The 23,903-nt window shown below is 48.7% G+C and overlaps 1 protein-coding gene across 4 annotated transcripts in view; it reads right to left on the reverse strand.

Moving 5' to 3' along the window:
• Positions 1–23,903, reverse strand: part of NXN (nucleoredoxin) — a 147,176-nt gene that overhangs the window by 26,430 nt on the left and 96,843 nt on the right. For all 4 annotated transcript variants that reach the window (XR_004819672.1, XR_004819671.1, XM_035724457.1 and 1 more), the window contains exons 2-3: positions 1,920–2,037; positions 151–284 (exon numbers count right to left, since the gene is read on the reverse strand). Coding sequence is in view for 2 of the 4 variants with exons in the window: in XM_035724457.1 (XP_035580350.1) it covers positions 151–284; positions 1,920–2,037 (252 nt within the window). In the remaining 2 variants the exon portion in view is untranslated. The remainder of the gene's footprint in view (positions 1–150; positions 285–1,919; positions 2,038–23,903) is intronic.

Here is a 23,903-nt window from a genome sequence, read left to right on the forward strand (position 1 = left end):
AGCACTCGTGGCATGCCAACAATGCATCAGGTGCAGGAGGAAGTAAGAACACGGAGAGTCATGCCCGAGCAGTTAACACCTCCAAGAGCCAACCACGACTGGTCTTGGTCGCAACATCACTGCTTCCTTCCATCTGGACTGAACACTCACCCAGTGTGCGGAGAAATAGACTCCCACGTGAGACCCCTCCAAGCTGCTGCTCTCCAGGGACTGTCCATTATTTCTCAGCAAGGGCCCTGCAATGACTTCCCTGAAGGGTTTAGGTCCCCAAGGGAATTCCAAACCTGAAACAAGCAACAGAGGGTGAGAACATTGTTAAGACTCTTCCTTACGGTCTCTGACCCAAGAGGCGTCAGAGAGGCAGGGCCCGACAGCATTATCATCAAATAGTATTTGTTAACACACACAGAGGATCTGGAGCTAAAGCACAGGAAGGAAGGCAGAACCCATTCATGGCAGAGCCCCACATACCTCGCAGATGATGGTTCCCGAACCTGGGTGATCACAGGGCCCATCTCCCGGGGGGGCTTTTGGAAAGTTACAGAAGCCCTGGTCACACTCTTGAGTCTTGGGATCTGGTGCCAAGGCTGAAGATGTATGTCCAAAACAAAGCAAAACAGACTCCCCCCAGGTAAGTCTGATGCTGCGCCAGGCTGGGAAATCCTCATGGAGGAACCATGAGTTGCTTCAAGTCCAACCCTGGAAGCTCAGTGGCTCCCAACTCTGATGGCATTTTAGAATCAGCGGGGGAGTTTTAAAATAGGATGCTCCTGGGGCCCACCCCCAGGGATTCTGATGCAGTTGGTCTGGGTTGGGGCCCAGGAAACCAAGTGAGAATTAAATCCAGTTAAAGGAAAGAGTAAAAACTCACTCAACCCAGATGTTCTACATTCTGATGACACTTAAGCCCCAGGCAGGAAGAGCAACACAACAGTGTTTTCTCACAGGGTGGTCCATGGACCACGGCCTCAAAAATCGCCTGGGGTGGGTGGGGGATGGGAGAAGCACAGACTGGTTAAAAATGCAAGTGGCCAAGCCCACCCTGAATCAAAGAGACCCAAACATCTCTGGAGGTGGGGCTGGGAAATCTGCATTTTTAACAAGCTCAGAGGAGGGGGAGGGAGAGAGAGAGAGAGAGAGAGAGAGAGAGAGAGAGAGAGAGAGAGAGAGAGTGTGTGTGTGATTTGAGAGGGTAAAGACTGGGTTCTACCACGCCTTGGTTTTTACTGAGGGCAATTCTTTGAAGCAGGTGAAATTTTTCCTGGGAAAATCTGTGACCAGGGTGAATCCCCTAATCAGTAAGTGAGGAAGGGAAGGCCTCACGACACTTTAGGACAGCAGTGCGGTGGGGAGAGAACCAGAGCTCGGGCAGCCAGCGAGCGGGACAGTGATAACAGCAGCCCAGCGCACGACCACCCACCTGGCCAGTCAGCAAGGCCAAGGCCAAGGCACTTGGGCAGCACCAAGAAATGAGGTCAGTCACCCCCTGGGCCAGGAGAGCAACACAGAGGCTGTGACTTGGCGACGGTAAGATTTTAAAGAGACAAAAACCTCACAACCGCTGAACCTGCCTCTAATTGGTGAGGTGACAGCTGCTATGGACATAGCACCCAAGTCCGTTTCCGGGCTCTCACTGCTTCTCGACGGCCTCCTCAGCCCTCAGAACCGAACTTCCTTTCTCCGATTCCGTCTCCTTTGGCCCATGAATTAAAGCCCCCAGTAGGGACATTCTGATCTCTTTAAAAATCTTAACCATGACCCGGAGAATACTCTAATTTCATCATGACAATATCCTCTAGCCAAGTGAACCCACTCATATCTATTTCATTTGTATGTTCTCTGCCAATGGGGATGAAGTCAGGGTAGGAGGATGGAGCCGGGAGTATGGGACGGACATGCCAAGGTCCTACAGGTCCTACCTTCTGGGTCATCGCGGATCACCAGCAGCCCATTCCTGCACACGACCTTCCCGGTGGTGGCGTCTAGGAATATTAGTGATGGAATGTTGGAAATGCGGTATTTGTTCCAAAGTTTCAGCTGTAAGAAGAAAAGGGAAATAGGTGGTTAAGTCCCAACCGCATTAACTGCAGCAACCTTTTGAGCCCCTTGGGCCCAAGGGGTGAATGAACTGTAACACACTGAAGTACAGATCAATGAACAAGTGAAGCTACGAGCCCACTGGCCTCTGTGGTCTGGGGCAGGGCAGGGGAGTCTGAGTCCCACCCGGGCTCAGGCTGTGACTGAGGCCGACGGAGGGATCACACCTGTTCCAAGAGAGCTCTTCGATGCCCCTTCTCCCGCGGGCATTTCCTCCAAAAAGCATAAAGATGGAAAATGGATTATGAAATGAACCACACGTACACCCCCAACGCCAGGTGCTTAAGGCAGGAAGGAAGGCTTTTTATCGGTGCCTGTCAACCCTATCAGCAGGCAGGTGCTCCCCTGCTTCCCGGCTCTGCTGTGCCCCTTGAGCCCTGAGGGAGAGGGGACAAGGGTATTAAATAGAAGACCAAGTAGCTAGAGTCTGGCCCTCTCCCACTCCACCGGGTTCTTGCACTTGGAATATTGGCAGCGGTGGTGTGTGCCACTCACCCACAAACACGAGGGAAGCAACATCCTGAGCCAGCCCCAAGCCTCAGTTCTCAGTGCCACTTAAAATAACCCACAGTCTACTGGCAGGCTCTTGAGGTTGGCTGTGCCAACTGTCAGAGGAGCAGGGTCTAGGAGGGACAGGGCTGAGGAAGCATGAATGCAACAGCCCAGGACAGGGAGCTGAGTAGGGGGCGGCTCCCCTTATTTGCTCCCAGCCATCGGGGTGAACATCATTCAGGTGGGCCCCTGGGCGCTCTGGAACTTAACTGCTGAGCCCAGAAAGCGACATAATTAGATATAATGTCCAACTACTAAGGCAGCTCCAGAGAAGAAAGAAACCAGGGGAAAGGGAAGAATGGCCCACTGGTGATTCAGCTGCAGCCTCCCTTCCGGGGCCTGGGGCCCACGCAGGGGGGCCGGCCGCCTGGGCATTGGCAGAACGGGGCATGGGTGTGTCAAAGGGAAGCAGGCACCAGAAGTCCAGCTGCACAGAGCAGATTATTATTGTTTTTAATTCAATCCCGAGCAGCGAGGGAGTCGGGTGGGGTATCTACCAAGAAATGTTAGGCTTCCCCTGTCTGTGGAGATCTGGGTCTTGGCAGGAAAGGCTATAGTACCCCACCTCCAAATGGGTGGGCCCTGCCTTTGCCGTGGGCTCCCAAACCAGCCCTTCGAGCAAGAGCAACTCTGCACAGTTTGCACTGCCCAGCATTGCATCATTCCAGAGAAACCTGATATAGGCCGCGGATTCAACATTTTTAGAAGAAGAGGTTCAATGACAGGCCAAGACCATCCTGCTGCTGGGCTTAGCTCTGAAAGTTTGCTAGTGCAAGGACCCAGCCAGGTGAATAAGTTTCAAAGGGCGCAGGGAGGAAGATGAAGGGACTTCTCTGGTTTAAAAAGTAATTACTGGAGGGAGAAAAGTAATTATTGGAAAAAATGAGAAACATAGCAAACCACAAAAGTTGAGATAAAAATCACCCATGACTCACCACTTATGAAAGCTTGGACAACTTTATATTTCCACTAGCGGTAAATGAGAGAGCCCATTCCCCAGTATTCTTACCAATACTCATTTTTTTTTTTTAATTTGACAGGAAAAAATGAAGCCTTGTTTTTGTTGCTTATCTTCTACTTATTGATGTTGAGGCATTTCGTATCTCACTATTATAAGTACACTGTTCCTTCCCAGTATGTTTTGTGACTGCTAAGTGCTAAAATTCATTCAACAGTATTAACTGAGCGCTTACTATGTGCCAGCCCTGTGCCCAGCACAAAAGATGCAAGAAAGAACAAGGCAAATGAAGTCGCTGCCTTCACAGGGCTTCAATTCTAGTGCGAGAAACAGGCAAAAATAAGAACAGAATAATTTCAGAAACTTTAATAAAAGAAAAAAGAGCAAGGTAAGAGCAAAGGCGTGCTGAGGGGGTAGTGGTACATATTTCAGAGGGATCAGGGAAGACATCTTTGAAGAAATGGCATTTGAGCACAGACGACCCCTGATATGAGACGGAGTGAGTCACGCGCGCATGGAAGGAGGCCACCTGAGGCCCCCCCGGCACCTGTTAGAGGCTGGGAGGCACAGGAAGAGGGCTGGGGTGGAGCAGCCAGACAGTCAGGGAGGGGGCGCGATGACGTCAGAAGGGCACTCCTGGCAGATCTTTAAGGCTCTGCAGTCCAGTAAAACGGATGGAATTTTATTCCCAGTGTAACAGGAAACTACGGAGGGTTAGCAGGGGAGTGGTATGATCTGACTTACATTTTAAAAGGTCACTCCAGCAGCCCTGAAGGAATAGGCTGCAGGGAAAGAAAGGGTCTGGAGCAGCCAGTGCAAACAGCCCAGGCAGGAGGTGACAGCAGCGGCGAGGACCTGGGCTATAGCAGCAAAGAGCGAGCACATTTTTTTTTTTTTAAAGATTTTATTTATTTGACAGAGAGAGACACAGCGAGAGAGGGAACACAAGCAGGGGGAGTGGGGGAGGGAGAAGCAGGCTTCCCATGGAGCAGGGAGGCCCATGCGGGGCTTGATCCCAGGACCCTGGGATTATGACCTGAGCCAAAGGCAGACGCTTAACGACTGAGCCACCCAGGTGTCCCCCACATGATATATTTTGAAGACAGTCACTAGAGCGGGTTGACAAATTGAATGTGGCGAAGCGATGAGGGAAAGAAAAAGATCAACAATGTACTGTGGTTTGGGGGTTTGAGCAAAAGTGTGCCAAGGGTTCCCACTGACCAAGATGAGGAGAAACTTTGGGAGGGAAAAATCAAGATCGTACAGGTCAGTCTGAGGTACCAGTGGAGATTTCAAGGAGGCACCTGGATTGACCAATCTCTGGGGAGCCGGGGGGAGGGGGGGGGTCATGGGATATAAATCGGGAATCCTCACTGCCTGGATGCTGTTAGGGGTCATGGGCCTGCAATGAGGTTACCCAAGGAGAGGGCATGGCTACAGAGGGAAGGGCACCCCCGGGCAGATCCAGGGGCCACCCACAAAAGACTGAGAGGGCATGACAAGTGACAGAGGAGGAAAACGGGGAGACTCTGGTGTCCCAAAAGGCAGGTGACAGAAGTGTTTTGGGGAGGAGAGATTAGACTCCCGTTTCAAATGCCGCTGAGATGCTGAGTATGATGCGGACAGAGAACTGACCAGCGGATATGGCAACTAAGGTCATTCATGACCTTGACAGGTCAAGGAGTCAGCGACGCGAGGATGAAAGAGCCAGTGGAAGAGGGAGGGACTGGGGCGCAGCTCTGTCCAGCACACACACCTCGAGTTGCGGGGCGGGGGGACCAGACAAACTCGAGTCCGCTTGCCAACACAAAACACCTAGCAGAGGACAGTAAAAAGAAGACAGGCTGTACAGGCAAAAAGAAAATGGCAGATAAGGGGCTAAGGTGGTGACTATTGAGGACTTCCCTTAAGAGTTTTACTGTAAAGGGAGCAGAGCATAGGACTGTAGCTGGAAAAACAGGATGAGCTCAGAGAGAGGATATTTTAAAGATGAGGTCAGGGGGTGGATATTTTATAGATGGGAGGTAGTTTAACATATGCTGTTGGGGATAATCCAGACAAAGAAAAAATTGATGAGAAGGAAAAATGCAAGAACAAAGTCAGTGAGTAGGCCAGAGGGTGGGATCACGGTCACAAATAGGAAGGTGGAGCTGGAGAAACAGCTAACTCTGGTAATACACTCTTGCTTCAAAGCACGTTGGAGCCTATATAGAAAGCCATGCTATTTGCAAATAAAGAGAACTTTATCTTCTTTTTTCAACTTTTATTTCCTTTTCTTATAGAACTAGATTGGCTGGAATTTCCAGAACAAAAGAGTAAGTGGCAAGCATCTCTAACTTCTACCTGATCATAATGGATGGATCTTTTACTATCATATGTAGTATCAGCCATTGGTGTGAGACAGATATTCTTTACACATTAAATAAAATAGTCTTGAATATTATTCAGCCGTAAAAGGAAGGGAATTCTGACACACGCTACAATGTGGATGAACCTTCAGGACACCATGCTAAGTGAAAGAAGCCAGTCACAAAAAGACAAACACTGTGTGATTCCATTTCTATGAGGTACCTAGAGTAGTCCAAGTCGTAAAGACAGAAAATTGTAATGGTGGTTGACGGGAGCTGGTGGACTGTGGAGATGGAGGAAATGTGGCATTAATGGGTGTATAGTTTCAGCATTTCTCTTTTAAAAATTAATTCATTTATCTGAGAGAGAGAGAGAGAGAGAGAGAGAGAGAGTGCATGTGCACGAGGGAGCGTGGGCAGGGGGAAGGGCAGAAGGAGAGAGACAGTCTCAAGCGGATACCCTGCTGAGTACAGAGCCTGACAAGGGGCTCGATCTCAGGACCTTGAGATCATGACCTGAGCCGAAATCAAGAGTCAGAGCCTAACTGACTGAGCCACCCAGGTGCCCCTACAATTTCAGTTTTACAAAATTAAAAAAGTTACAGGGATGGTGCTGGCTACCCGATGATGTGAATATGTTTAATACCATTGAACTGTACACTTCAAAATCGCTAAGATGGGCACGCCTGGGTGGCTCAGTTGGTTAGGCGTCTGCCTTTGGCTCGGGTCATGATCCCGGGGTCCTGGGATCGAGCCTCACATCAGGCTCCCTGATAGGTGGGGAGCCTCCTTCTCCCTCTCCCCCTTGCTCGTGCGCTCTCTCTCTCGCTATCTTGCTATCTCTTCCTCTGTCTCAAATAAATAAAATCTTCTAAAAAATGGCGAAGATGGTAAGTTTCATGTTACGTGTATTTTACCACAATTAAAAAAAAATAGCCTTCCATAACTTTTTGACCAAAAGTTTTATCAGGAATGGATCTGTTTATCAGGAATGGATACATTTCATTAGTAGTAGCCTTTAACTCCAAGGTTAAACCATCCTTGCCTTCCTAGAAGAAATCCTTCCTGGTCACACGTATTGTAAAGGGATCACAACTATCATCTTCCCTGGGGCTTGGGGCTCCCACAAACAAATGGCATCTGGAAACAGACTTTCTTTAGGGGCAGCTAGACTGTTCCCTAAAGTAAGTTGCAGTCTGTGAGCCTTAAATATAAAAATGGAAGATTTATTGTGTTTGTAATACAATGCTTTTGTGTAGGCACCCACATTGTACTTGAAATGTAAGCATGTATTGCCTCCCGGCTGGATATTTTTAAAGGAAGGCGGGGTTTTGGTACCTGGGCAACCTAGCACCTAGAAGCTTATTAGCCACCCAGTGTGAGTCAGGGCCATCCCCCAGCTGACATAATAGAAGGGGCACATGCGGGCTGGCTGGCCCGCTGGGGGTACCCTAGGGACATCAGTACAATACTTTTTAAGACTCTAAAAACAGAGATGCTGTCTCTCCACCCCGCACAGATAAAAAAGAACAATTTGTTCGGGGTCCCTCATGTGGGCAGAAGGATTATAACACCCTCCCTCTGCCCCACCCCTAATCATCAGAAATACTTCTTTTCTCTCAGTGTCCTTCTTGGAGAGGTAAGAAACTGTAACCCCCATAACCCTTTCCTTCCCTCCCTCCCTAGCGATTTCCCCCCTTTCCTTCCCACTGGGGCTCAAGGAAGACAGGAGGTCTTGGCTTGTGTTTTAACCACAGTTGTTAGATCTTTTGTTTCCAAATAAAGGCCCACTGGTTCAGTGGAAAATAATTATGCTTTTAGACTCACATCTGACACTAAAAGTCCATCCTTCTGTAGACTAATACATCATGGTATAATTTTATAGAACGGCGATTTACTGAGGAACTTCCGGCATTCATCGGTGACGAGCAGACCACACGGGACTGTCTTTTTCAGGTGCAGTATCACAGCTGCTCTGCTCTGAGTCAGTGCAGAAGGCACGGGAATGATCTTTCTAACCATGTCCATTTGGATACCTGAATCAGAAAGTGAACCTTATGTTAGAAAGGTCATAGAGGTCCGCTTTGATGATTCTCTTATGCTGACTGGGAAGGTGAAATGCTGCAGCTTGAAGAAATGATCCCACGACTCACCCCTTTGCCTTTTCAAGTGTGTGTCACAGCTCAAGTCCACTAAAGGTTTGCAAAAAGGCCTCTTAAAACAGTGGTTTCATAACCATTTTGGGGGTCACGGACACTTTTGAGGATAAAAGCTACAGATCCTTTCCCCGGCAAAAAAATGCACATACACAAAAAAGTCTGTGGGTCATTTCACAGAGTCTCTGAATTCCTTGAAGGCTGTCAGTGAACCTGTCTGATCCCAGGGGGCCTATGGACCCCAGATGATGACTCCCTTGTCCTAGGAGTTCATCGCAGGCCTTGGCTCGACCTTGATTCAACCGAGAGAGCTATGATATTGCCCCAACCATAAAACTCCCTCTCATAAAAATCAGCATTTGCCTAAACTCTGAGATGACGCAACAGTGAGGAGTGGGAGGTTATACCCTGGCCGCACCCTGCCCTATGCTCCTGAACTCTGTCGGGACCGACTACTGCCTGCCCATTAATCCTCTGCCTTCAGGATGCTGAAGATCAGAACCACCCAGGACTGAGCGCTGACTGCACTTAGTTCTAAGGATCCCCAAGGAAGGAGTTCTTCTTCCTCCTTGGTGTGATGTTAGAGCATTTCATCAGAGTCAGGAGCTCGAGTTGGGGCTTCCTCACTCTCTTAGAGCTCCTTCGTGGGAGGAAATCTGGGAGTGCAGAATGAAAACAGGCTCTAGGGGGCCCGGTTCACCTCCTGGCCCTGACCTCTCAGTGGACGTCAGTCGGTGACACGGTTCCAGAGCTCGGGCGGGTCATGCCGGCTTGCCTGGCGCAGTAATGCCCACGTCTCGGGATGAATTTGGAACTTAAGTGAGGTGATGTGTGTGGAGATGCTGTGAAAACCAAAGCACTGTACGCATGGGATACTTCGCTAATATCTGCGTCAAATTTATGCTTATTTCTCCCCCTTGTCTTGTCAGCATCCTCTTCAAAAAACATTTTCCTGTCAACTCTGTTGTAAAGTTAATCAATCAACTGCACAGTTAGTAGGGTGGATATAGAACTCCTCGGAAAACAGGGATTTCCGTCTGTAGCGAGCAGTATTTTTGCCATAAGCACCTTCTGCAAAACATATACCTGTTTTGGGGCCAGTTTTAGGAGGTCTGTTTGCTTCCCCCCTCCCCCTTTCTTTTCTGCCTTCCAGGGCCCATTTCGGACTTCCAGATTTTAAAGGGGCATCTGGAAATTGTTTTGAACACACTCTGTGGACGCTGCTCTTCTCGCTACTGAGAACTCTGACACGTGTGACATGTGTGACTCTGAGCTTGGTCCCTCACCTTCTGGCAGGTGGCCGCGGGGAGGAGGAGCCCAGGCCGGCGGCGCCCCGCCCCAAAGCCTTGGAACCAGACGCTGGAGGCCGAGCCGGAGCCTGCATCCCGCGGGGCCATCGGAGAGAAAAGGCTCCCGGCGACCTCAGCACTTGGAAAGGGCCTCCCTGGCTGGTACTGCTGTAGCTAGAGACAAGTGAGTGACTTCCACACCCAGTGCCTGCCCCTCTCGGGCGACCATGTGGCCAAACGTCCACCCAGGGTTCACCTCGACCATAGTCGGACTGGCTGCACCACCTCCTTTCAGACCTGCCCCGAGACCAGCAAACCCGCCAAGCTTAGAGATCTAAGGGCTTATAACTAGTTCGCCAGATTCAGAAGCAAGGCAACAAAGACGAAATGGGAAAAAAAGGGAGAGGAGACGATATTCGCTGAACTTGGCAGAAATCAATAAGAATGACAAAACGGGCTGTTGAGTTACTTCAAAGTTCCCACTCCTCGGCCTGGCGGCTGGTTCTGGTTAGCGATTCCGAGGCTGTGGTCGGAGCTATCATCCTAGGAATGCCGGCCAGGAACGCTTCTCCAGTGACCCATGAAACAATGAAGCAAATATCAAAAGGGACAGGGCTGGGAACTGGGAAACTGTAAAACTGCACACGCGAAAGCCGAGCTCCTTGGACACACTGGGGGGATTCGTCAGCACCCACAGATGCCACAGGGAAATGCAACCTGGCGATTTCCGAGAAGCCCCAACTCCGGAGGGTGACTCAGAATCTGCCTCTCATTCCAAGGACTGGGCCCTGCACTTGACTGGGGGTCCAAGTTTTTATTTCTCAACAGCTGCTGCAAATCTATGGGATCAAGCCAAAGCTAACCCAGATGTAAGATTCATCAGCAAGCTCCTCCGCAAGGTCAGTGAAGCCTTCTCAGGCTAGGCTCCCCCTGCCCTTCCACCAAATGCTGACCACAGAGGCTTAAAAGTGTCCCCACCCTTCCTAACCGAACACTACTAAAGCTCAGCTCATTATCTATACAGTCTGAGAGAAAAGAACCCCCGTCCCCTGGTCCCACCCTCCAATGTGGAGGCAGTCTATAAGGTTAGAGGTTACTTAGCATAGGCTCTGGAGACAGGCTGGCCCAGATCTAATTCTGCTCTGGCCACCTGCTGGTTGGTGACCTCAGACAAGCTACCTAACTTCTCTCTTGGTTTTCTCATCTGCAAAATGGGGATAACAGTACCTACACTTCACTGGATGTTGTGAAGATTTAGATCATGTTCCATAAAGTGCTTAGAATAGAGCCTGGCATGGATCAGGTACTATATGATTATAGTTAGCTCCTGTGATTACTATCAATTATTATTGTTGTTGTTGCTACTGTCATCTCAGGATCACTCTCAACACTCCAGCAGGCCTTGTCCCAGAGGTAAGATGAAACCCTGCTTCTGAGGCATGATTCCAGTGTGATCTGTCCTGTGACTGAAATTTTAGCCTGGTACAGCTGTTGGTTGGCCAAGTACAGGGCCAGGCACATGTGATGTGTTCAGTGAATGATGGGTGGACGAATGGGGGAATGAAGGACTGGAAGGAAGGGAGGGGGGGGAACACTGTTGGGGGGCCAGCCAGACAGGATGCCTCACTAAGCAATCAAGTGCAACTGCTTGTAGGCCCCCTGATGACCAGGACTCTTCCCAGGGCCTTGGGATAGCTGGGGGCCCAGAAGGCTTTTTAAATTGAAGAATAAATTTTTAGCTCAAAACAAGAGCTGGAAGAATTAGAGCTTTTCTCCCTTTCTCTGGCGGGGCATTTGACCTCTGCACCCACCTCATGTTCCCGCCTCTCCCTTGCCTGAAGCCAACACAGAGAACCAACCAGCAGGTGAGACCAAGGGAAAGAGGCGGGTGGACGGGCCAGGCTGACGACGAGAAATCAAAGCCCTCCTCGGGGATCTGCACTTACGAAGCTGGAGCGATGATCAATGCTCCCTTCACCATAGCTCCTTCAGAAAGAGGGCCTGTGCCCCACGGGTCACAGAGTGTGAGGTTCAGAAAAGAACACGTCCACCCTGCTCCCTGCGGGCAAAGGTATCAGGCATTACATGCACCACATGCCCTCCTTCTGGGGTCATCTCCACCACTCCAGGCTGTACTAAACGCAAAAGACAAGACTGGGGGACATTTTTAATGTCAGAGGAATACTAAAAATTTATTCTTCATTACTCTAAATGTCAGAACACTTAAGTTTTCTAACCAACGGATCGCTGACCTAGCTGGGCTCTGCAGTCTGATATTAGGTGCCATTGCCTACATGAATCCAACATGAATCCACATGAATCCAACATGAATCCAACATGAATCCACATGAATCCAACACGAATCCAACATGAATCAACATGAATCAAAGTGTTGCAGGAGAAATGACGGGGTGGAATATTGGGTCTGCCTTCAGGAATCTTACAGTTTACAAGTGGAAAAGGATTAAAAGGACAGATGTAACGTTTTATCTATTTTACCACAATTTAAAAAAAAAAAAAAAGATGGAACCATGGGGCGTCTGGGTGGCTCAGCCCGTTAAGCGTCTGCCTTCAGCTCAGGTCATGATCCCAGGGTCCTGGGATCGAGTCCCGCATCAGGCTCCTTGCTCAGCGGGGAACCTGCTTCTCCCTCTCCCACTCCCCCTGCTTGTGCTCTCTCTGTCTCCAACAAATAAATAAATAATCTTAAAAAAAAAAAAAAAAAAGCTGGAACCATGACTACTTTTGTCCAGGCCCAGGGCAGATCATGGCCACTGCCAGGAGGAAGGAACACACAGTGTAGGAGGAAGGTTGGCTCCATCTCGGTTAGGGAATGTGGCTGGAGAAAAATGTGGTGACCCTTCTAACTCCTGTTAATCAGTGCCCACGTCAGCCGCCGGTTCCCATTCTGGTAGAGGGGGTGGAGGAAATGACTTCTTGGGCCTTGTATCATTTGGGGCACTCACAGGTAGAAGAACCGGGCCAGGACACAACCCGGTGGAGTGAGGAAATGCCAGGCACTCACTGATGCTGTGCGGACTTAAGTTCTTGCGAGCCTCACTTTGCTTTGCATGAATTCTTTTACAGCAGGAATCACTCTGCACTGGTCGGAGAGGTGCCGAATCGGATAAGGTGCTTCTTCCTTGCATCTCTATCCAAGAGCTGTCTCTCCTCAACAGCGGCCAGCCCTCCAGCACACACCTCACCCGTCAACAGCAAGCCATACTTCCGACTTAACCTGTAACTCCAGGGTGCTGTCAAATACACGGCCGGTTCCCAGGATAAAGGGCCATACATGGTCTTCTACTAGGTCGGGCACAAACCAACCACTACCCCTTAGTCCTTTCTCCCAGGGGATCGCTGCATTCTGGGAGCACCCAGTCTGTGGATCCTTCTTTCTGTGGAGTGACAGAAATCGCCTAAGAAATGCTTACAAGCACCGGAGACACAAGGGGCTGATGGTGGCCATGCAGGCGGGCATGAGAAATTAAAAAAATAAAAAAGTAGTGTCCCCCACGGCTTGGAGACCCGGGTCTAGCGGCAGTGGGCTGCCGTCTTGCGATTCTGGTGACAAAGAGCATGGGAAGGAGCCTGCATCCCACATGTGACCAGCAGTCGAAGAAGCCAACAGGGAACTAAAGCACATTCTAAAACACCAGTGGCTGCCTCCTCCTCCCTCCTTCTCAGAAGTTGCTCACCAACCAACTTTGCCACCAAACTTCCTTTCAGAAAGCTGCACCTTCGGATCGGCCTCAATCAACAACAACAACAACAACAACAACAAATTATTAAGATTAGAAACGATGCCACAAACATAAAGACAAAAACGTAAATATTTTCTTCTCTCCCTTTCAAAATCGCTGAAATGCAAAATATTTCCTTCTTCCTCCCTCCCCTCCCCAAATATTTCTTCATCACTCTAGTTCCCTGTGGCCTTGGAGAATCTCGTTCCTCAACACCTGGAACCTGGTATCATTTGTATCGCTAATTAAAGAGACTATGCTGCACAGCTTCCTGCCCTAATGACTCAACAAGCCGGGAGATGAGCAGTTTGTTGGGAGTACAAAGCGACATATGGCTGCCAAGTTCTTTCTGGCTGACACCACAGACGGAGGGAAAGGCTGTTCTGTTTCCCCGTGTTGCAGCTCTCACAAGCTGACAGAGGGATTTCCTAAAGCCCCATCTGGTGCAAAAACCTCTAACTGGGCAGAGTGGTTTGGAATAGTAAGAGGGTGGCTAGTAATAACAGACCAGGGCCAAATGCTGTACAGGGAAGAGGATTAAAGTGGCTGGGAGTTTGCCGGTGAAACAGGACAAGGAGCCAGAGTCAGTCTGGAATCTGAGAGACCATGTCCCAGCTCCAAAGGCAATGGCTCAGGGGGCCTGGGGGATGGGGGGGGGGGCAGAGCTAGGGTTTCTGTGGCTTGTGTCACTGAGGATCCTCTGCTGATATAATCCGGAAAGAGTTCAAGTTGGCCCACATTGGCTCTGAGCAGTGTATTTTTACTTGAACACTGGGATCCCTGATCTGCCACCTCCTTTGAGAGACGTGTCACCATACAAGTTCAACCCAGAATGTTGAGTTCATACCACAGAAAAATAAACTCTGAGCGTCTGCACACCAGATTTTTATAGGACCCAGAAGGTTGCAAGAAAACACAAAAGGAAGAAAGGAACTCTAGAAATGAGGACCGTGTGGAAGGAAGAGTGCCATTCCTTGTAGATGTGGTGATTCTGCTGGGGGAAGTCGCTTGTCAGGACAGGAATCTCTCTCTTTATTCCCTGCCCTTAGTTGGAAGGTGGCAGATGCCATCAATTCACCCCAACTAATCCATCCAAAGGACTTTGCAAAAAAATAAGCTAGCAAGGTTTGTTTCATTTTGTTAAACCAAACAAAAAAATCCACGCTAAGAAGCCTTTTCTCATCTGAAAACAGAATACCCTCCCCCCGCCCAACCACCACTGAGATGGTGTTAGTGCAGGGTCCCGGACAGGACAAAAGGGCTCCCCAGCCTCCTCCGTCCTGGGGGCGCCAACAAGCCATGACCTTGGAGCTCCAGACTCTGATTTTCTACTAACTCTCACACTCAGCACTAGAATGACACATCCAACACGAATACTGCGCACGACACAGCCCCTGGACCGAGTACCACAGTGGAAAGTTCCGATGAGGAAAAGGCAGATTTCATTCACTGTGGAAATAAGGGAGTGCCAGGTTGTGAAGTGATGTGCCAAGTCAACAGCAAGACGGGATTCCATCCTTCTAGAATCCTACTGCCGTCATCTTCACAGGGCTCAAAACCAAAAGACTGGCTCGCGTGTTCTTCACTAGACGCATCCCTCCGGGGGAATAAAATCTCCTGCTGCTTTTGCATATGGTAGTTGCTCAATAAATGATCATGATGACGACGATGACGTGCGGGCCGAGAAAGAGGCCACTTCTCAGCTTCTCGCATGTGACTCCATAGATGCAGCATGAAAAACAAGTGAGCTGGTGTTTCATTTTTACGCGTTCATCGTGGATCCGAAACAGCTACTAAATAGGTTGCTTTCCAAAAAGAAATCAGGCCAATAGGCTGAAAACTTCCCGCAGCTTCCAGTCAATCGGGACTGCGACTGCGTCACCCCTCCTAACCCCAATGCTATAACGCACAGCCCAGCAGGGCGGGCTGAGTGTTCCCACGTCCACTCCTGAAACGAAAACAGGAGCAGGAAGTATGGTTTGTGCGAATTACGGAGATGTTTAGCCATTTCAGCGCCATCCATACCTGATCCACGGCGGGGCCGTTAGCACTCAGCAGAACACTCCTTTCAATTTCCTACCTGATTGTTATTTCACTGGGGTGTTTTTGCTGTGTTTTTCCCCCCTCCACTGGCTGCAGGGAAGCTCTGTTTCTTGGCAGAACTTTCCAAGCGCCCAGTTAAACCCGTTGTTACCACTTTCCTGCCTCAGGAAGGCCCATGGAGCCCGGGCCAAACGACAAGGGAAGGGAAGGAAACATTTACAATGATGTGAGAAATTCCCAGTCTGGAAAAAAAAAAAAAAAAAGATGAAAGAGGACAGTCATTAGGGCCCATTCTGCACAGAGCCTGGCACATGAAGGTGCTCCATAAATTGGACTGGATCGGGTTGTGACAGGAACGCCCAATCTCTGTGTTACAGCATTCTGTCACCGGGAACCCGGCATTCTCCGCTGCAGCTCCGACAGCGGCGTGAGCCACACTGCTACGGACCAGCTGTGTCCCGAGTGAAAGGAGCCGTGTCCTATCCTAAGAAGCTGTGCTCACCATGCTCCGCAAGGCCTTTATATAGAAATGGATTGTGGCTTGCATTGGTCCCCTCTGCCAGCTCTTGAAATGAAAGGGTCCACAGTGAAATAAATAACAGCAGGGAGAGAGAAAGAGGGAGGTAAATTGTTTGGAAAGTAGAAGACAGGGTGGAAAAGATGAAATTCAAGACAGATGTATGAGAGCCGCAAACAAATGTCCTTGAATTTATGCATCCAAGTGATTCATGTAGAATAAGGAAAACAAAACAAAACAAAAGAGTTACACACCCAATATAGAAATAAATATGGGAGTAAATACAGAACAAAGAATTACATTCCCCAATTCTTACAAAGAAACATCAATCCACATCTCTCTGCTAAATAAAGCTGTTATAAAACAGGGTGAGTGAAGGGTCCAAGATGAAACCATCAATTAAGCAGAGGGTCTCTGCAGTCTCTTTCACTCTCAACAGGATGTCAACCACCAACAATTTATGTCCAAATACTGAACGCTGATTTCTTAATCTCCAAAAGGTACCGCTACCGCTTGCTTAACATCAGCAGAATTTTTTAAAAAATAGTACTATTTGCCAGGTTAATGCCTGGCCATTAAGAAAAAAAAAAAAACCAAGCAGGAAATTTAGATGGGCGTTTCCACAAAAACACAAAAGTTCAAGATATTGGCCGGAAAGACATTTTTACAATGAAGTATTAGTGTGTGTTGTTTGACTTCTAAACAGCTAACTCAAAGGGGCCACCACACAATTGGTTCCAAATGCTTCATACTGAGAAGAAACATAGGCGGCCTGCTTCGCTGGTTAACTACTCTCAGTTTGAGACTTCAGATGGTAACCAGAAAGAAGAAAACTGCAAGAATGTCCCCAGTCACTAGAAGTGCTAGAGAAATGGGGTGAAGCCGCGTCCAAGGACAGGACATGGGGTGCGGGGCAGATGAGGGAGTCTTCTAGAGAGATCAAGCATCACACTTTAAGGTACTGCTTAGCGTAACTTCAGATCTACACCATGCATACGCCTAGTCGCTTATTCATCAACAGATATTTACTGAGCATCTAAAACCTACCAACTATTTGTGCCAGATGGTGTGGGGATAGAGAGATTGAGGACAAAGGTCCCTGCCTTCAAGGAAGAAAAGGAGCCTGCTACGTACCTGAACCTGCTTGTTATCTGGACACTCCACCTGGGATGCTGGTCCTTACCCCACACACCCCAGAGCCCCGTGGTGGGACACGTGTGTTCCATGGGCACCGATCTCGGGCCACAGGAGCCTGCAGCGGTGTGGACACCTGATCTGAGGCCAATCATACTCTCTCCTGGTAACTCAGAAATTGGATACAAAGACGGATTCAGGGGGCACCGGGGTGGCTCAGTCAGTTGGGCGTCTGCCTTCGGCGCAGGTCGTGGTCCCAGGGGCCTGGGATCGAGCCCCGCATCGGGCTCCCTGCTCGGCGGGGAGCCTGCTTCTCCCTCTCCCTCTGCTGCTCCCCCTGCTTGTGCTCTCTCCCTCTCTGTGTCAAATAAATAAATAAAATCTTTAAAAAGAAATCAAAGACAGATTCAGTAAGGTCAGAGCTTCCCAACCAACGTGCAACACATAGGTTAGAGGAAGGCGCCGTATTGATCCTCTCGGCCCTTGGGGCAGCTGGAGCCCAGAGGCCCCCCTCCCCCTCCATTACTCCTTGGGCTCTGGTGGCAAGCTGCCTTGTCCCTTTATCCCAGAAGACAAACAGTGATTGTTTTCTAACGTGGCAGGGAGGTGGAAAAGGTGGAGCAGTGCTGATGAGACAGACGGTGGTGGAGGTGAAGTGGAGGCAAGAGTAGACTTGCTGGGCCAGCGACAAACAGAGAAAAATTAAGATGACAGAGAAGGGGCAGTCAGAAAAACAGACGGCAGAGAACGGAGACACAAATGAGAAACTGCAGCCCCCAAGGAGGAGGGCAGGAGGGGCCCCGTTTCTGAATCCCTCTCTGGTCCTCTGTGTCCCAGCTGAACTCGATTTCCTGAATCTGGATGCCCATGTGACTAACAACTGTATTCTGAGAGCCTAACCCAATCTCCTCGTGCCGGCTTGAGTGCATTTCTGTTCCTTGTAAACAAGTCCTAACTAAGCCAGATGTGTGCACATGTGTGCATGGGGGCCCGTGTGCACCATGAAATCCTCACTGCTTAAAACACCAGTGAAAGAAAGAGCAAAATTGCATTATACCCTGAACCCTTTCAAATCCCTCTCTCCTCTGTCCTTCCTATATTGTCCCCACGGGATTCCGGGACCCTGGGGAGGAAACTCCTCCCGTGTGCTATGGATGCAGAGACAGGAGCAAGATGACTCGCCTAACGTGACAGAGCCAATCAGTGCCAGCCAGCAGCCTGGAAAATACAGTACTTCTTAACCAGGAGCCTAAAATACTACATGTGGACGTGAGAAAAACCAGCCTGCTTCTCTGCCTCGCGGGTCAAAGGGAAGGTGGCCGTGAACAAACTGTCACAAACTTGCAGAGAGAAGCGCCGCTCCTGTGAGCTCCCCAGTAGAGGGCTGGTTCTCCCTCCAGAAAGGCTCTGCCTTCTCTTTGGCTCCAGAAGACGCTGCCCTGAGCTGAGTCAGGAGGGAAGAAAGCCTGAGGTTTCCTTCCACAGACAAGATGAATGGCCACTTTAAAAAACCCCAGCGTCCTTTGCAGCACATTCCCAAGGTCTCACAGCATTCGTGACGCAGCCAGTCGCCACCGATGAGTTTCCAAGACAGCTCGGTGAGGCGCTGCGCTTTGCGGACGCTCCCCAGCGAGGCGCACCAGCACCTCCCTATGGGCTGATTCTAGAAGCCACTGGTGCCACAGAACCAAAGGGGGCCGAGAGTGTAAAGTTTCTGAGGCTGCAGCCAGACTGGCTTTCTCCTCCAGAACAGAACTGTCCCAGTGAATCAGACCTCCGAATAGGCCACTAATCCCTTGCTTAGGGACCTCAAGCTGCGGGGCCTTCTGAGCAGAAACCACACACGAAGTGCTTCTCCCGAAGCAGCTCGGACTTTCTGGGACACGCGGACCGTTTTCAAGAGCTCAGTAATCTTGTCAACCTTTACCAGAACTGAACTGCTAAATGCCAACAAGCTTCAAACTGGGCTCCACACCACCCATAGAATAATCTGTGTCCAAAAGCAAGAAACTGAATTCCAGGGCCCCTGAGCTCTATTCTTGGTGACATAACAAAATTGAAGACCCCAAGTTCTCCAGGCTGAAATGAAAAAGGCCAGGACCCAGCGTGGGGTCAGCCCTGCCCACTCCTCTGAGAGCAGCTCCAGGCTGCAGACAGAAAGGGAAAATGCCCAGGAAGCACGAAGGCAGAGCAAGCAGGGGAGGGGACGGCTCACAGAGGCGTATGTGGTCACCGTGTCCCTTAGTCATGGCAAGGAGCAGGCTGAGAGAGCAGAGTGGGGCCGTGGAACCAGGCTTTCCAAGTCACTTCACTTCTTGGAGAAAGTGATCTCTGCTGTAAGCTGGGGGAAATGGCCGTTCTTGCCTCGGAGGGTTGTGATGAGGATGGAATGACACAGAAAATCCAGATGGCTCCTTCCAGTGTGCAGATTTCCCACACACAGTTGTTCACGTCTATCACTGACAGTCTGTGCCCCCTAACTCTACTTGTTTTAAATACTCTTTTTAAAAAATCAGTCTCACTTCTGTCATTGGGGGCATCACAATGATTCCTCCCCACAAGTCCCCTCAGTGAGAACCCACAGTTCTCGGTTTGGCCACAGTAGTGGTGTCTCCATCAAGGAAACTTATAAAACACGCCATGACCAGGAAACTGGCAAGGTCCCCTGAGCAATCGGGTTACATTTATGCCAAACCTAACTGTATCCACCTTTACAAAGGAGGCCTGGAGTTGTTTCCAACAAAAAAATGCAAATTGAAAAAAAATTTCTCCAACAATGTTTAAGGCAGCATTCTCCCCAGGAAGACCTGCATCAGAATCCCCTGGGGTGCTAGAGATTTCTGGGCCCCACTTTTGACCCGCTGAATCTGACTCTCTGAGGGTGAGATGCAAAAAGATAAATTTTAAGAAAGCTGCCAGGCAATTCTTACACCCATTGTAGTTTGGGGCCTATGTGCCCTTTCCTACCTAGGTCCCCCTGGAATCCAGCTTTATTTTCCCCTCCCCCAGGTATTTCTTACCCATCCCACAGATCTCGGATCAAATGTCACTTCCTCGGGGGAGCCATCTCTGCCCACTGCCCCCTCTGAGTCTTAGACCAGGTCCCCCATTATACATCCAAGTTCTGATGCTCTTCCTAAATAGCCCTACTCATGATTTTCATGGTATGTGTGACTTGTCGGTCCTCCTTGATGGCCTGCAGAGCTCCGAGAGGACAGGGCTGATACTATGCTCACCACTGTAGACCCAGCATCTGGCACAGTGCCTGGCGTCAAGTCGGCACATAATCAAAATCTGTCGATTAAGTGAACAAGTCTGGAATCACTGTTTCTACTTCTCATTTCTCACCCTACCTCACTATTCTTCACCCAAGTTTTCCCGCACCTTAAAAGTCTTTGTCTTAGCAGGTACTGGGAAGGGGGAACCCTGTTGTTGAGATATTTTTTAGTTAAGTGGATTTTTAAATGATTCCATCTGCTCACCTGAGGGAAGTTTTAAAAGTTTAGAATTATTTATACACAATGAGAGGTTTAAAAGCCTCGCAGTCCCCCCTGCTCGTTTCAGCCCTTGAATCTCCTGGGTCCTACTGTGCTCTAAGGAAATCCAGAAGAGTTATGCCCAGGGTTGCAAGCAGAGGGAAGGGAGGGCTTTCTATCCAGTCCAAAACAGCTTTCCTAAGGCTAGCAAGAACTTAACTGCTACCCTAGGATCAATTTATCCCATAAGTTCTCTTCATGAGTAAGTTTGTTGAAAAGTTTTGTTTGAATTAGTCCAACGCTCTCTGAAAATATGCCCCAGAAGGAAGCAATCCTCCCATCCTTCAACGAGTATAGACAGCCCATCTGATTTACCACCAGCTCTGGCAGGCCAAACACCCACAAATGTTTAGTTCTGCCACGGGATATGTAGAATAAATTAAGTTGAGGGGGACAAATCATAAAACAAGCCTCTAAGTCTAAAGACTCTGTGTACCTTGGCAGAGGGAATGTATGTGCTACAACAAATCAAATCCAGTGTGCCAGAGAACTCAATCGAAACCAGCAGAGAATGATTCTTGTCATAGGAGACAGGCAACTCGACAGCAGTCCCCGAAGGGAGATGGAGATAAGGAAGTCTAATCTAGCGCTGCATCTGCCAAAATTCTTTTCAATAATGGCTGAAGAAAGAAATGGCCTAAAACCCTAAGTAAGAGGAGATGGACATTCTAAAGTCAAGGCTTTTGCAAGCACAAAACAAACATTAAAACCCCTCAGGTTGGCTTTCTCACGATGGCCCTTATTTCTAGGATTCTGACTGGAAGCACTCGGCAGGAGGAGAATCTTAAACCATTGTAAGGCATGCTCTACGCTGGGGACCTACCAGGTCTTACAATAGGGCTCCCTTGGTCTTGCTAAGTACTTGCCTTTCACTAGAAACCACACAATTTCCATGGCGGAGCCTGCCCTGCACCTGCATGGCTAAATTCACTCTAGCTAATTAGCCTGCAAGGCGCAGCCACATCATCCACAATAAACTGGGGCTTACTAGTAAGACTGACCCATCCCTGGCCAAAGAGGCCACCGAGAGTACCGACTTGCTACCCGCTTCGTAAGTCAGGGTTTCTCAGGCCAATGTTTTATCGGAAGGGCAGGCCACCTCATACCCCAGTCACTTTTCTCCACTTGGTGGAGAAATCGTCAGAAACATGAGATTACCTGTAGCTCTGATAGGCCTCTCCTTCTTCGGATAGGAGCTGGTCATAGGCCGAGGGCATGAACTCAACCCTGGGCTACTGAGGCTCATTCAGATCCTGTACTGTAACCATTCATGAGTCATGATCAGAAATGTTCTCCTAAGGGAGTGGTTTCAAACAGATCAGAACAGATTTCCACTCTAGCCTCTCTTCTTTGTACCTTGTTTCTAATGATGCCACTTTTGGATGAGCTGGGCACATGCCTCTCTAGTACAATAAACACAGACAGGCCTTCTTTACCACCTGTGATACAACTTTATCGCCTCAGATGGACAACTAGTTTTGCTGATTAAGTGTTGCCGGAAGGGCTCAACACCAGCTATTCTAAAGCCAAAGTTAGGGGCACCTGGGTGGCTCAGTCGGTTAAGTGTCTGCCTTCGGCTCAGGTCATGATCTCAGGGTCCTCTCTCACTCTCTCTCAAATAAATAAAATCTTTAAAAAAAAATAAAGCCAAAGTTACTGTTTTTGGTAGACCTTTTCCAGCTTCTAGTTGACTTGTAAATGAAGCAGCAGTCCCCCCATGACAAGCTGCTTCCTTCAGTTGCCACACACACAGTTCACCAGGAACCAGGATCACAGCTAGGTAGTGCGTGAGGGATTTGCTAGGGTTTTCTTTCTTGAGCAAGGTGACACGAGCCGTCAGGACATGCAAAACCTTACATCCCCGTGCACAGGTCACCATGATACACGTTTTTAACCTCGCTAATTCTCCTTTGTCCTCCCCTTCCTTATTTTTATTTTATTTCTTATGTATCTTATCCCTTGTTTATCTTATTTTGTCTCGCCTTTATTTTATCCTGCCACATCTTCTCGTTCCTTTTTTGAACATGGATTGCAATATGTATGCCTGTGATCTGTTTCTAGAGGAAACACTAGTGCCTTGATCTGAAATAAGGGGGTTTTTCAGACCCATGTCTACTACTATGAAACCTCTAGTTCTCAAGGACAGTCTAAAAACTTGAGCATAAAAGCTATCTGTATCGGTGGTTACCACCATCCCAAACACCATCAGGGCAGTCAAAAATCTGTCACTGGACAGTGTTTCCCTAGAGGAATTCCTTATCTATACCCAACGGAGGTCATCTTTAGGTGCCACTCTTGTGGCGCCTGGGTGGCTCAGTCAGTTAAGCGTCTGACTCGTGATTTCAGCTCAGGTCATGTTCTCAGGGTTGTGAGATTGAGCCTCGCGTCGGGCTCTGCGCTCAGCAACGAGTCTGCTTAAGATTCTCTCTCTCCCTCTGCCTCTGCCCCTCCTGCCACTCTCTCAATAATACTGAATCAAATCGGGATCAAATGTTACTCCATTTTCAATTTTCTTCTGGTCCTTCCAATTACTTTAGGGGAAAAGTCTTAGTTTGATGCTAATAAATGATGAATATTTCTCCAACACCTGCTCATCTCCCTTTTCAACAGCGATACAAATCAAAACTTTAAAAATGAGTCGATGTAAAGAAAAATAATAAGTAAATGGTAATACAGCTGGTATTCTACGTGACAAAACCACAAAGGTGGTACTGGAATGACTGAGATGTGGAAAATAGGGAAAACCTCACATCTCCCTTTTTAACCCATCTCTAGCCAAGAGCAGTGCTCAATTTTCAGAGTTTATTTACTCCCTTCCGAGCGTCCCGACATGGTCAAATTAGGCTTCATCCTCCAAGGAAAGACTGATGAAATGATTTAAGACTGGAAGGATCCGGTTCAGAAGCCATGCCATCTCCCACTGTCCAGGAGTTTCTTTACCAAGAACATTCACCACTCAAGAAACAGACCAAGTCATTCCAGGAAATACTTTCAGATCCAACTTCCTGTTCAGCTAGAGTTTTATGGCTAACTCTGCTCAATCTGACCCCAAAACCATGTTTAATGGAATTTATTAGACGTGTTTATCCACATTTACCAATAGTAGAAAGTTGTCACTTGGAAGTGAGACCAAGAGTCACTCCCTAAACTCACCAAAGGAGTTAAGACCAGAAATACTGGAAGAGATCCCTACTGAGGTCATTTGCAGTTTAGGGGAATTTTTGGTTTGGGTTTTCTCTTCGTTTTAATTGCTTATAAAAGCTCCTTAATGTCAAGGAAAGAACAACAACAAACGTGAGAAGTTAACTTCCCCAAGATGTTTATTCTAAAGAAAAACTGTGTTCCCGGCAGTTCTGATGAAGGAGGGGATTAAAGCTAGATACTATGGTATGAAAAGGAAAGGGAAACCCAAATCACTCCAGTACAAAACAACAGCTGCATTAAAAGGCCCGCCAGAGAAGCAACTTATCTGGTTAATCAAAATCTGTTTCACAGATCCCAGATCTGCTCCGGGGATACCAGCATCAGCT

Source organism: Zalophus californianus, chromosome 16 (genome assembly GCF_009762305.2).
Source record: "Zalophus californianus isolate mZalCal1 chromosome 16, mZalCal1.pri.v2, whole genome shotgun sequence".
Lineage (NCBI taxonomy): Eukaryota > Metazoa > Chordata > Mammalia > Carnivora > Otariidae > Zalophus > Zalophus californianus.